This window comes from Sturnira hondurensis, unplaced genomic scaffold, assembly GCF_014824575.4.
Source record: "Sturnira hondurensis isolate 20B ecotype Veracruz unplaced genomic scaffold, ASM1482457v3 Scaffold0021354, whole genome shotgun sequence".
Taxonomy (NCBI): domain Eukaryota; kingdom Metazoa; phylum Chordata; class Mammalia; order Chiroptera; family Phyllostomidae; genus Sturnira; species Sturnira hondurensis.
Window position 1 is genome coordinate 29,454,885 of NW_028093985.1, and position 14,070 is coordinate 29,468,954.

A 14,070-nucleotide genomic window follows, 5' to 3' on the forward strand; every position below is an offset into this window, starting at 1 on the left:
TAAATAGCTGCATAGATATTATTTGTCTTTAACCAGACCACAATTACTTCTACTTACTCTGTTTAAAATATTCATTGTTAGCCCTGGCTGGTATAGCTCAGTGGATTGAGCACGGGCCTGAAAACCACACGATCGCACTTGGATTCCCGTCAGGGCACATGCCTGGGTTGCAGGACAGTTCCCAGCAGGGGACTCACGAGAGGCAACCATACATTGATATTTCTCTCCCTCTCCTTCCCTTCCCCTCTAAGGATAAATAAATAAAATCTTTTAAAAAATAAAATAAAACCTTTAAAAAATAAATAAAATAAAATATTCATTGTTAAATGACTAATAACACCACTTCTCAGAGTTAAAACAACCCAAATCCTGAAAATTATAGTCTTTCAAATAATTCAAATAGTTTTCCTTACTTCATAAATTCCAAAAGTACAAAGCAAAATTCCTATGAGGTTAGTTAGCAATAACGCAACTGTCCAAAATAAAGAGTTCAAAGTATTGTAACTTTTCTTTTCTAAGAACCTTAAATTGAAAAAAAAACTTCATTTACTGAACTTTCTTTAATACCTGGCAGTTACTTTAAATTTCCAATGAAAGCAAATATTTACTGAATAGCCCTATATACAAAACTGCTTCCCTTGGTATTTAAGCATACAACAACTTTTTAATACACCACAATATTAGGAAAAAGCTAATGTGACTATAACTAGAACCTTCACAACAGTATACAGTTAATATATATATATACATATATACATATATATATATATATACACACACATACATACATACATACATACATTTAATTCCTTTGGGAAACCACTGACTGAAAAATTTTTAAAGATTTTATTTATTTATTTTTAGAGAAAGAGGAAGAAAGAGAGGGAGAGAAACCTCGATTTGGGACCTGGCGCACAACCCAGGCCTTTGCCCCAACAGGGAATGAATTGTGCCTGAGACCCTTCAGTCACAGGATAAGGCCCAATCCACTGAAGCATACCTTTCAGAGCCACCCACTAAAATTTTTAACATGTCAAAAAAAATGATTCTCTGTGTTTACTCAACAAATATTTATTATATGATAAATACAAAAAATTAAGTTGGATGTACCATCCTTTAATTTATCTTGAGGGTAGTGGAAATTAACAAATAATAAATACAGTTATAATCTCATAAAAATTACTAGTTTTTTTAATTTTTTAAATCCTCACCTGAGAATATTTTACTGATTTGAGAGACAGAGAGAAAAGAGAGGAAAGAAAGAATCAAGCCCAATTCCCAGGTATGTGCCCTGACAGGGAAAAGAATCCGCAACCTCTGGGTGTATGGGTGGACACTCCAACCAGCTGCACCTCCCAGCTTGGGCTTTTAGTAGTCTCTTATGAGTCAGAGTTTATACTAGACAATTTATGGACATTATGTCATTTAGTCATTAGCCACAATGCACAAAAAGACAAGTATTAACCTCATTTACAGATGGGGCTCAGAGGGCTTAAGTAACTTTCCCAGAGTCATAAAGCAAGTAAGTGAAAACCAGGACTCAAAATTCAGTCCCCTAACCAAGAAGATCTTATTCCCTCTACAAGATCATACTGCCTCAGGAGTGATTAATTACTTTGTACTAAAAGTAGTAAAGAGAAAAGTAAAACATTTTTACTATATAATTTCAGAGACAAGAATAATTCTATGTGATAATAAAAGCATTTACTTTTAATTCATAGTGTTTCAATTTTTCTAACTGGAATATTATATTTATTTATCTATCTATCTATTTATTTATTTAAGACAGAGGGAAGAGAGGAACAGAAACATCAATGTGTGGTTGACTCTCACATGCCCCTCATCAGGGACCTGGCCTACAACCCAGGCATGTTGCATCTGACTGGGAATCGAACCCACAACCCTTTGGTTCACAAGCAGGCGCTCAATCCACTGAGCCACACCAGCCAGGGCTGGAATATTTTCAAAATAGCATTATCTCATTTGAATTGCTAAGGGTTCTAGAAACCTTTCAAAACTTACATTAATATGAGATATATTTATTAAATTTTATAAACTAACTCTAAGAAGCAACAAAAAGATCTCTTTATTTTGGGGATACAATAAAGCAAGTCTTCTTTGGCCCTGACCAGCATGGCTCAGTTAGTTGAGTATTGCCCAGAAAAGTGAAAGGTCGTGGTTTGATTCCCAGTCAGGGCACAGGCCTGGGTTGCGAGTCCAGTCCCCAGTTGGGACATGAGAGGCAACAGATCAATGTTTCTTTCCCTTTCTTTCTCTCTCACTAAAAGTAAACAAAATCTTTTAAAAAATACAAGCTTTGTAAATATGCTATATATTCAAGACAACTTTGCCTATTTTTAATTTTTTTAATCCTCAGCCAAGGACATGTTCAATGATTTTAGAGATAGTGGAAGGGAAGGAGAGAAATATCAATGCAAGAGAGAAACATCAACCAGTTGCCTTTTATAGGATGCCTTTTGTAGGAACCTGCAATCTAGGCAAGTGCCTGAACCAGAAACCCAACCCGCAACTTTTTGGTTAATGGGACTGCCCTCAGTCCCATTAACAGAGTCACAACTAACAGAGTCACAGTGGCTACAGCCATCTTGCCTATTGTAAAGTACACCTTTTTTCAGCATTGGAAACTCTATTGGTGCCTCCCTAGTGACAACTTTTTCCATTAACTTGTACTATGTGTCTACCAAATCAAAATTAAATAAATTTTGAGTATTATTCAGCCCTAAAAAGAAATGAAGCTCTGACATAAGCTATAACAAGGATGAACCATGAAAACATTATGCTAAATGAAAAAAGCCAGACACAGAAAACCATATACTATGTAATTCCATCTATATGAAATGTCTAGAACCAGCGAATCCATAGAAACAGAAAACAGATTACTAACTGCCAGGGCCTGAAGAAAGGGTGAATGGTAGGGAATGATAGCTAATGAGCACAGAGTTTCTTTTCACGGTAATGAACATATTCTAGAATTAGTGAAGATGATTGTACAATTTTGTGGATATACTAAAATCAATGAATTTACACTTTAAAAGAGTGAGTTGTGTGATACGTAAATTATACCTCAAAATAAAATTAAATGGTTTTAAGCATATCACATATAAAACAAGAAGTGTAAATAAGTTGCATATATGTGTGCCTAAAATATAAAACCTATGTAGTTACCAAGATTATCTACCACAATTTATGGAATCACCATTTTTTTACCATACTTAGTGAAAAGCTCTGTTTCACAAGTATACATCTTCCTGAATATTATAAATCCTAACTAGTAATATTATAATCTCTAGGGGAATCAGGAAGGACTACAACCACATATTTATTATGTTTTACAACTAAAATTTAATTGTTTCCCAATATATCTGAATTAGCTGACTGTCATGCAAGTGCCACATTAGAGCATCAATTTGTAAAATCATTGTGTGGAATGAACTCTTGCTTTTACATAGGATTTGCCTCTAAGCCACCAAAAAAAAAATACTAAGCAGAAGAAAACTTATAAGGTAAATTATAAGAAATTCAAAAGTTAGAAACAGAACAAAAAACACAAGGATGACATAAGTACTTACTAATTTGTTTTCCTGCATGTATATTCTTTGTAATTTCAGACAGCCCTTGGCTATGACGATCATGCCTTCATCTGAGATCTTGTAACACTGGCCAAAATGAATATCTTTCAGTTCTCTGCATTTTGAGCCCAGCTGTGAACAAAAAGATTTGGTTAAATGCTTAGAAAATTTAAAAGGCAACATATTCCTTTTTTTAAGATTTTATTTATTTATTTTTGGACAGAGGGGAGGAAAGGGAGAGAGAGGGGGAGAGAAACATCAATGTGTGGTTGCCTTTTGTGCACCCCCTACTGGGGACCTAGCCCGCAACTCAGGCATGAGCCCTAGACTGCGAATCAAACCAACAACCATTTGGTTCACAGGCCAGAACTCAATCCACTGAGCCACATCAGCCAGGGCTTTACATGTTTTTACAGTATAATCCAGTTTTACAAACAAACTGTGCATATTTAAATATACATATAAATATATGCATATAGAAAAGAAATGAAAATATACAAGGTGTTAATAGTGGCTAATCTAATTAGTATGATAATGTGTGGTAGTGTTTTTGTTTTTTCTGCCTATCCATCTCATATATATTTTTTAATTGTTACTTTTATTATATCCTAAGAACCCTGAAACACCAATCCAAAAGAACCTATGTACCCCAATGTTCATAGCAGCACAATTTACAATAGCCAAGTGCTAGAAGCAACCTAAGTGCCCATCAGTAAATGAACGGATAAAAAACTATGGTACATTTATACAATAGAATACTACGCAGCAGAAAGAAAGAAGGATCTCCCACCCTTTGCAACAGCATAGATGGAACTGGAGAGCTAAGTGCAATAAGCCAGGTGGTGAGGAACAAATACCATATGATCTCACCTTTACCTGGAATATAATCAACAAAAGGAAAAAGCAAATAAAATATAACTGGAGATATTGAAATTAAAAATAATCTAACAATAGCCAGAGGGGAGGGGGAGGAGATAATGGGGGTAAGGGTTGTCAGGAGCTACTATAAAGGACACATAGACAAAACCAAGGGGGAGACTGGAAGCAAGGAAGGGAGGTGAGTTTGGCTGGGGTTGTGGAGAGTGGTGGAGGGAAAATGCAGACAACTGTAATTGAACAACAATAATCTAATTTTAAAAATAAATAAAAATAAATATAACTTTTATAATAAAACCTTTCAAATTCTGTTTCAAATACTGATATTCTCAGAAAGGTAAGTGATTTCAGTTATTTTTCTAGGGGTGGTAATATATATAAACTGTATTTTAATACAGGCTACACCATAACCAATTATCTATTCTACTAGATATAGAAACTCCATGAAGATAAAAGTTTGTTTTGTTAACTAATGTGTCCCTGATGCCAGCCCAGTGTCCTATACTTAGTTGATACTTAGCAAATATTTGCTGAATGAATGAAAGGTTGATCAGGTTGCACTCCCTGGAAGCCACTTTGAAAAATGTGGACAAATACAGGAGACCATGATTATGGTCTCATAATGTTCCAGTTAATTCAAGAGTTCTAAATTGGGTACACAGGTAGAATTCAGAGTGAATGAGAAAAAAATGACCCTTTTATTTTCATACTATCCTCTCTAAATCAACTTTAGCCTGTCACCTATTTATGTAAGGGAAAAAAACAGTATTTAGCAGTACACAGGACTTGGTAAACAACAGAAATCAAAGACAATTTCACATACTACCACTGCTGTTGCAAATACAAGGAAACACCATTTTCATTCATCAGTATTTATCATGTTCCTTAGATCCACTACCAGATCTTACAATGCATTAAAGGGTACACGTACTTCCAGAGCAAATGTACAATGGCACATTACTTAAACCTGAGAAAGCTGGATCCAAAGCCAATTATGGAAAAGACACAGAAGCAACTTGATAATCCCTACAGAACTGCCAATAGGCTCACAAATGTCTGGCTGTGAGGGTAAGGTTGGTTCTAAAAACACAGGATTCTTGAAAGTCTGCTTTAGGGTTGTGAAGTATTCAGATCACCTCCCATCACTGCACAGCCGCACCTTGCCACTCCTCCACCATAGTAAAACCCTGCAGTCCACTGGGGAGGGAAAAACACTGGGTCTTCGGACTGGGACACACCATTCATACCCGAGAGCAAAAACCCATTGCTGAAAAGGTGGGCATAATGTGAAAGCTTATACAGTGAATATGGAAGATTCAAAAATGTAATTTTATAAAATATTCCAGGATGAAAGAGTACAGACATCCAGACTGAAGGGCTGACTCGTGTGTTCAGCACAAAGGACAAAAATAGACCCCTGGCAAGGCCAAATTCTGAATTCATAATTCAGAATTACGAGTATAAAAAAAGATTCCACAGGCTTTCAGAAAGGAAAAGACTTCATACAAAGAATTTTTAAAAAATTCTAAAAAGGCATCGAACTTATTAACAACAACACTAAAAGGAAACAATAGGTCAATGCTATCAAATTCTAAAGGAAAATTATTTCACACCTAGAATTCTATACTCAGTATTCAGACTATGAATTAAACATGAGGGTAGAAAGGAGAGATTTCAGACATGCAACTTCTTAAAGATTTACCTCTGATACATTCTTTGTCAGGAAACTATTAGAGTCTGTATTGAACAAAACATGACAATATGCCAAGAGAAAGAAGACATGACATCTGAATAATGTGTCTAATAAAGCAGCAAGATGAGGAATGTCTTAAGGATAATGGTGAAGGTTGAGATACTAAAATGACCACTAATATAAAGGTATTTATATATAAGAAGTCTATCATGCAGCCTTCAGACTATGCCAGGAAGTTCTGCTTTAAGAAGATAAATTTTGATGAAGCATCTACATATAGATAATACTAATACAACTGAGGAAAAGCTTTGGCTCCTTTAGTGTTAAAACTACAAAAATTAAACAGGCTTTTTCCAACCTGCTATCTGTGGTGGAATCACGGCCAAGATGCAGGTTTTTGTGAAAATCCTTACTGGGAAGATCATCCCTCTTGAGGCTGAACCCTCAGATACAATATAAAATGTAAAGACCAAGATCCAGGGTAAGGAAGGAATTCCTTCTGATCAGCAAAGACTGATCTTTGCTGACAAACAACTGGCAGATAGACGTAGTGTGTCCGACTTACAACATTCAAAAGGCATCCCCTCTTCATCTTGTGCTGAGATGCCATCGTGGTGCTAAGACAAGGAAGAAATCTCACACCACTCCCCAGAAGAATAAGTATACAATGAAGAAGGTTAAGCTGGCTGTTCTGAAATGCTACGAAGTGGGTAATGGCAAAATCAGTTGCCTTTGTCGGGAGCGCCTTTAGATAGAATGTGGTGCTGAAATTATTATACCAGCCACTGGGACAAACATTATTGTGGCAAAAGCTGTCTGACCTATTGCTTTGAAAAAAATAAAAAGACAAGTCATTGTATTTGGGTTAATAAAAAACAAGGACAAAAAATTTAAAAATAAACTGAAGGGGAGAAAGAGACGCTTGATAATTTCAATAAAAACAAAATTCTATAGAGAAAAAGATAGGTACATAATTGTAAAATGTAAACACTGAATATTTGTTTAACCAAAATTCTAATAGAATTATGTTGGGAAGATGAGAGGAAAGAAGACAGGGAAGGAGGATAAGTGAGCTAAATGCTCAGCTTCCAAGCAAGCAATCAGTACAAATGTTCTAAAATGAATAAATCAAGAAAATACAGACATGGAAGGAAAATGCTTCTTCTCTCCTACTGCTTCCTTCTTCTGGAGGAAGTCTGATTAATCTAATTCCTGTCTCTTCACTGGTTAGTTCATGTTTAATAAACTCTACATGTTCAGCTAATTTCTACTACTCTTCATCTTGGGAACAAACTGCCCACAGGAAGCAAGCAACCTCCACTTCTACATGGGCAGGCTCCTCTACTGGGCTGGCCTGCCTGATGATAAGAGGTAGCCAAACTCTAGCACTGAGTCAGCAAACTCACTTAACTCTATTACTAAGAATATTTTCTAATGTATCCTTTCTGAGTAATAAAGTTGATTCTTTTCCTCTGTCACTATTCCTTTATCTTATTTGTCAATTTGATCAGATCCTAGGCAATAAAGAGACCTCAATACTTAAGGCACCATGCAGGTTCATTGAGAAATAAAAGAACTGGATCCAGCCCTGGCTGGTACGGCTTAGTGGAGTGAGTACCAGCCTTCAAACCAAAAGGTTGCCAGTTTGACACTGGGTCAGGGCACATGACTGGGTTTCAGGCCAGGTCCCGGGTTGGAAGCATGTGAGAGGCAACAGATCCATGTATCTCTCATGCACTGATGTTCTTCTTCCTCCCTTCCCCTCTAAAAATAAATTTTAAAATGAATGAAATATTTTTTGAAAACAGAAGCTATATAAAAGGCATGAATAAGGTATTCTGTAGGGTCTTAGACATCAGTGTGTGAAGAGAGCTTGGTAGAATCTCATGTTAAGGCAGGTCAAGTCATACTGCTGCAGCCTGGGAGAAAGACTTGAGGAGATTACATCATGTTTTGACCTTAGCAAGTGGTTTGGGTTGCTTTATCTACAAACAACTTTCCACAGAAGCAGGGGCCACAAGAGTAGCTATACACAGAAAAGGACCACATGGCTGGCCTCAACATACATCAGCAGCATGGGATCCCAAGCAACTTACTAAGGAAAATTATGTCATTTATAATTATAATTACTATCATTTAGTCTCACTGCAGAAACTGATGNTTGAAAACAGAAGCTATATAAAAGGCATGAATAAGGTATTCTGTAGGGTCTTAGACATCAGTGTGAAGAGAGCTTGGTAGAATCTCATGTTAAGGCAGGTCAAGTCATACTGCTGCAGCCTGGGAGAAAGACTTGAGGAGATTACATCATGTTTTGACCTTAGCAAGTGGTTTGGGTTGCTTTATCTACAAACAACTTTCCATAGAAGCAGGGACCACAAGAGTAGCTATACACAGAAAAGGACCACATGGCTGGCCTCAACATACATCAGCAGCATGGGAACCCAAGCAACTTACTAAGGAAAATTTTGTCATTTATAATTATAATTACTATCATTTAGTCTCACTGTAGAAACTGATGTTGTTTTAGATATCTTCATGAGACATAATAGGCAAGACTGCATATGCATCAGTGCCTATCTGCACTAATCACCATGGTCCCAACCACAAACATGCTAATGTTCCAGACTATCCAGGCACTACAGTCAATCATTACACCCAGTATATTTCCCAATTTTGCTGATGTTCAGATCTCTTAATGATGCAACTATATGTCCATCAGCCACAAAAAAAATGTTCACAGGGCACCAACCAAGCCCTATATGAATATCCCTGTCAATATGCCCTGAATTTAACACAATTTGTTGTCTAAAAAACAGCAGCAGCAGCCGTGGTGGTGGTGGTGGTGGTGGTGGTGGTGGTGGTAGTAGTAGTAGTAGTAGCAGTAGTAGTAGTAGTATAACTAGTAGTAGTAGTAGTAGTAGTAGTAGTAGTATAACTTCTAAATATAGTATTGTATACTCAGGAAGAGAGAGCTAAAGACATTGTAGGTCTGGCCCTACCAAAACAGAAAAATCTTTTTTTAATATTTTATTTATTCAGTTTTAGAGAGAGGGGAAGGGAAAGAAACATCGATTTAAGAGAGAAACTTTGATCAGTTGCCTCTCATACATGGCCCGACTGGGCACCAAATCCACAACCCGGGCGTGTGCCCTACCCAGGAATCAAACCAGCGACCTTTCACTCTGTGGGACAATGCCCAAGTCACACTGGTCAGGGCCAAAATGGACGAGTCTTGATTAAGCGCCCTGGCACACAGCTCAGACACCAAACAGGTGCCACTACAGGGTAAGAACCAGGCCCTAGAGGAAGGGCTTGTCTAAACCATCCAAGTTAAAGGAGTCTGGGAAAGATCTTGGGCTTTTCAATGATTTATCCTATTAAAGCATAAAACTGAGTGTAAGCAAGAGTTAGATGATCATCCTGTAACTGCAATGTCTTTAAAAAAAGCAATCAGCCCTGGTTCGTGTGGCTCAGTGGATTGAGTGACAGCTTGTGAACCAAAGGGTCGCTGGTTCAATTCCCAGTCAGGGCAGATGCCTGGGTTGCAGGCCAGATCCCCACCTAGGGGCATGAGAGAAGCAACTGATTGACAATGATGCTTTTTCTCCTTCTCTTTCTCCCTGCTTTCCCCTCTCTCTAAAAATAAATGAGTAAAATCTTAACAAAAGAAACCAGTCCATCCATCCATTACGCCGTTTCATTTTAGCAGTAATTAAACTGTAAATAAACTAGAGTAAATAGAAAATATCCTCAATTCATTCTTTTCTTTACAATAATTACTCAAGATTATTCACAAAGTTACTCAAAAAAATCCAAACATATTTTTCAAATGTTTCTATAAAATATTGGGAGGTGATTTTTCCAGTTTTGATTAAAACCTCAAATTTTAACTAAGGTTTTTCACAACACCCTTGAGAATTTACAAAAGAGAATCTGTTTTAAGAAACCATCTGTTGTTACTGGGCTTCTTTTATAATAAAACAAGCTCCTTAAGAAGAGTAAACTTTAACCAACAAAAAAGCTAAGCAACTGAAATTACAACATGGGACCCACTGGGATAAAAACAAGAATTGGTCTTCCAGTGTCACAGGAAAGCTGCTCAAAACCAATACTAAGAAAAGATTTTTATAACATCAGGTATGCCACCTTCAACAGAGAAGAAGGCTGTTCCTCTCACTTTCCATTCCTACTCTGTCACCACTGTCACTAGTACAGACGTGCAAAAAAGACAGTGAACAACCCCAATCCGTATCTTCTCATAAATCCACACATTAATTGCTCATGTTTGTAAAATTATACAAGAGTTTTATATTTTGACTTATTCATTTCATCTTGTGTAGTGGAGTAGTATAGACTATGAGATATGGAATGAAGCAAAGCAAATGTTTCAAACTGCCACTAACCTAACCCACTTTAAGGGCTCAAATTTGAATCTTTTTCCTAGACTTGTATCATTCAATTTTTCCTTGTTTAAAGGTAATTCCATTCAATACAATGAAAATATGCTACATGAGCTCCCAAAATATGTGCCAATACAATTTTTATACCGTATTGGCATGGCATATAATTTAAAATCAGAAATTTTATACCGTATTAGCATGGCATATAATTTAAAATCATAATTCAAAAGTGAAAATTCCCAACATACACAGAATAATCACTTGATTATTAAATAATTGAATTATTAATAATTATTAAATAATTAATTATTAAATGAATTAAATAATTCATTTCAGTGTATGAATCTATTATACAATGAAAAGGTATTTAATTTTTTAGGAAACCAGTAAAAAACACTATTTTAGCACCAATACACAAAAACCTTTGTTACTTATTACTAAAGTTTCAACAAAAAAAAATACTGTGATTAAAACTTTTGTAATGTAACTTTAAAAATATAGCAAGCCATCAAGTTTCCGTCAACAAATGAATAGGAAAAATGTGGTTTATACGCAAAACAGAATATTATTAAGCCATAAGAAATAATGAAGCATTGATAAATGCTATAACATGGATGAACCTTAAGACATTATGTTAAGTGAAATGAAGTATATGCAAAAGAATTAATATTGTATGATTCCACTTACATAAGATATGCATAAAAGGCCTAGAATTCACAGAGACAGAATTTAGAATACAACTTACTAGAGAGTGGAGGAAAGGCCAGGGAAATAGGAAATAATTCCTTGATAGATATGCAGTTACTATTTGAACTGATGATAGTTCTGGAAACAGATATTGGCAATGGTTATACAACATTATTAATGTACTTAATGTCAGTGAATTATACACTTAAAATGGCTAAAATGACAAATTTTTATGTATATTTTACAAAAAATTGACATATTAAAAGAGTAAATGTCAAAAAACTTGAGGGCGTAAAAACTGCCAAGTAACAGTGATGTTAATTCTCAAACCTGTTTTTTTTTCTAGCTGTAATTATAAAATAATTCCATTAAATATTAAATAAACTGGATTAAGATGGAGGCATAGGTAAACATACTTCACCTCTACACACACCTATCGTAAACATGAGAACTAAGCTTCCAAACAAATATTGCCCAGATTTGTGAGAAAATGGAGCTATATGAAAGTCTGACAACCGAGGATTTAAAGCCACACTCATCCAGACAGGTAGGAGAGGCAGAGAGGTGTGGAGAGGTCGCAGAACAGGCTGTCCCACATTCATGTGTGGTAGATAAAAACTGGGAGGTATACCTCAGGAGCAAAGCGTATTAGCCCCAAACCAAACCATGCAGCCCAGGGTTCCAGCACCAGGAAAATAAGTCCCGTTAACTTATGGCAGTACGGGGTTGGGGTGGCTGAAGAAGCTGCGGGATTCCCAAGAGAGTCCTCTTAAAGGGCCCGCAACCAACTTAGGACTCTCGCACTCATGCAGACTCATACCCTCTAGGATTCAGCACCAGGGCAAATAGCTGGAAGGGCACAAGTAGTATACAAGGAGAAAGGGAGAAAGTAGGTAACTGAAAACAGGGCAAGTGCTGGGAGACAGCTTCCTCCTGGGTAATTTCAAGAAGCCAANTTCATGTGTGGTAGATAAAAACTGGGAGGTATACCTCAGGAGCAAAGCGTATTAGCCCCAAACCAAACCATGCAGCCCAGGGTTCCAGCACCAGGAAAATAAGTCCCGTTAACTTATGGCAGTACGGGGTTGGGGTGGCTGAAGAAGCTGCGGGATTCCCAAGAGAGTCCTCTTAAAGGGCCCGCAACCAACTTAGGACTCTCGCACTCATGCAGACTCATACCCTCTAGGATTCAGCACCAGGGCAAATAGCTGGAAGGGCACAAGTAGTATACAAGGAGAAAGGGAGTAAGTAGGTAACTGAAAACAGGGCAAGTGCTGGGAGACAGCTTCCTCCTGGGTAATTGCAAGAAGCCAAGCAGTGGCATTCTCACCTCTCTGAGCCCTCCTGTACACAGCCACAAGTGGTGAAATAGGTTGCCTAGCCCTGGCTATTACCTAAGGCTCTACTGGACAAAATTTACAGGTGCCCTTTCTACAACAGACCATGCTACCAAGACATGGAGTCAAAGCAGCACTACCTAATACACAGAAACAAACACAGGGAGGCTGCCAAAATGAAGAGACAAAGAAATATGGCCCAAACCAAAGAACAGAACTCCAGGAAAGAACTAAATGAAATGGAGATAAACAACCTATCAGATTCAGAGTTCAAAACTCTGAATCAGGATGCTCAAAATCATTGGGTACTGAAAAAGCATAAAAATACCCAAGCAGAAGTGAAGGCTACATTAACATTTAAAGAAAATGTATAAGGAACCAACAAGGAAGAAAAAAACATTGAATGAGAACAACAAGAAACAAGGATTCAAAAAAACGAGGATAGTATAAGCCACTGAGACATCTCCAAATGTACCAACATTTGAATCATCGGAGTGCCAAAAGAAGAGAAAGAGCAAAAATTCAAAATGCATTTGAAAAAACAATGAAAGAAAAATTCTCTAATTTGGTGAAGGAAACAGATATCTAAGTCCAGTAAGCACAGACAGCCCCAAACAGGTTGGACCCAAAGAGGACCACACAAAGACACACCATAAGTAAAAAGCCAAATGTTAAAGATAAAGAGAGAATCTTAAAAGCAGCAACAGGAAAGGAGACTATTACCTACAAAGGCATCCTCATAAGTCTGTCAGCTGATTTCTCAAAAGACACTTTGCAGGCTAAAAGGGACTAGCAAGAAGCATTCAAAGTGATGAAAAGCAAGGATCTACAACCTAGATTAGTCTATCTAGCAAAGCTATCATTTAGAATGGAAAGGCAGATAAAGTGCTTCCCACACAAGGTAAAACTAAAGAAGCTCATCAGTACCAAGCCATTATTATATGAAATGTTAAAGGGAATGATATAAGAAAAAGAGATTAAAACCATGAATATTAAAATGGCAACAAATTCACAACTATCATCAACTGAATCTAAAGAAAGAACAACTAAGCAAACAAGCAGAACAGAAACAAAACCATAGATACAAAGATCATTTGGAGGGTTATCTTTTGGGAGGGAAGAGATTGGGGAAAAAGATACAAGGATTAATAATTGCAAATTGGTAGGGACAAAATCAACAGGGAGGATGCTAAGAACAATATAGGAAATGGAGAAGCCAAAGAACTTACATGCACGACCCATGGACATGAGCCAAGAGGAGGATCAGTGAAGGGAATAGGATGTACCAAGTGGTGGATGCAAAGGGGAAAAATTGGGACAAATGCAATAGCATAATCAATATAATATATTTAAAATAAAAAGAAAATAAAATATAAAACAAAGTACATTTAAAAGGAAAAAAATCAGGCAGTTCAACTACTCCCCATAAAAAAAAGAAAATCTAAATTTGTTATGTTGTAAATGTAAATTATGCTCAGTAAAAA

General features: G+C 36.7%; 1 protein-coding gene and 1 pseudogene across 1 annotated transcript in view; one reads left to right on the top strand and one right to left on the bottom strand.

Annotated features, from left to right (window-relative positions):
* The window catches only part of FBXL17 (F-box and leucine rich repeat protein 17), a 480,048-nt gene that overhangs the window by 437,925 nt on the left and 28,053 nt on the right, over positions 1–14,070 (bottom strand). Inside the window, exon 4 of the mRNA XM_037031996.1 lies at positions 3,591–3,722. Within this exon, the coding sequence (XP_036887891.1) occupies positions 3,591–3,722 (132 nt within the window). The remainder of the gene's footprint in view (positions 1–3,590; positions 3,723–14,070) is intronic.
* LOC118977421 (ubiquitin-40S ribosomal protein S27a-like) lies at positions 6,477–7,053 on the top strand (annotated as a pseudogene).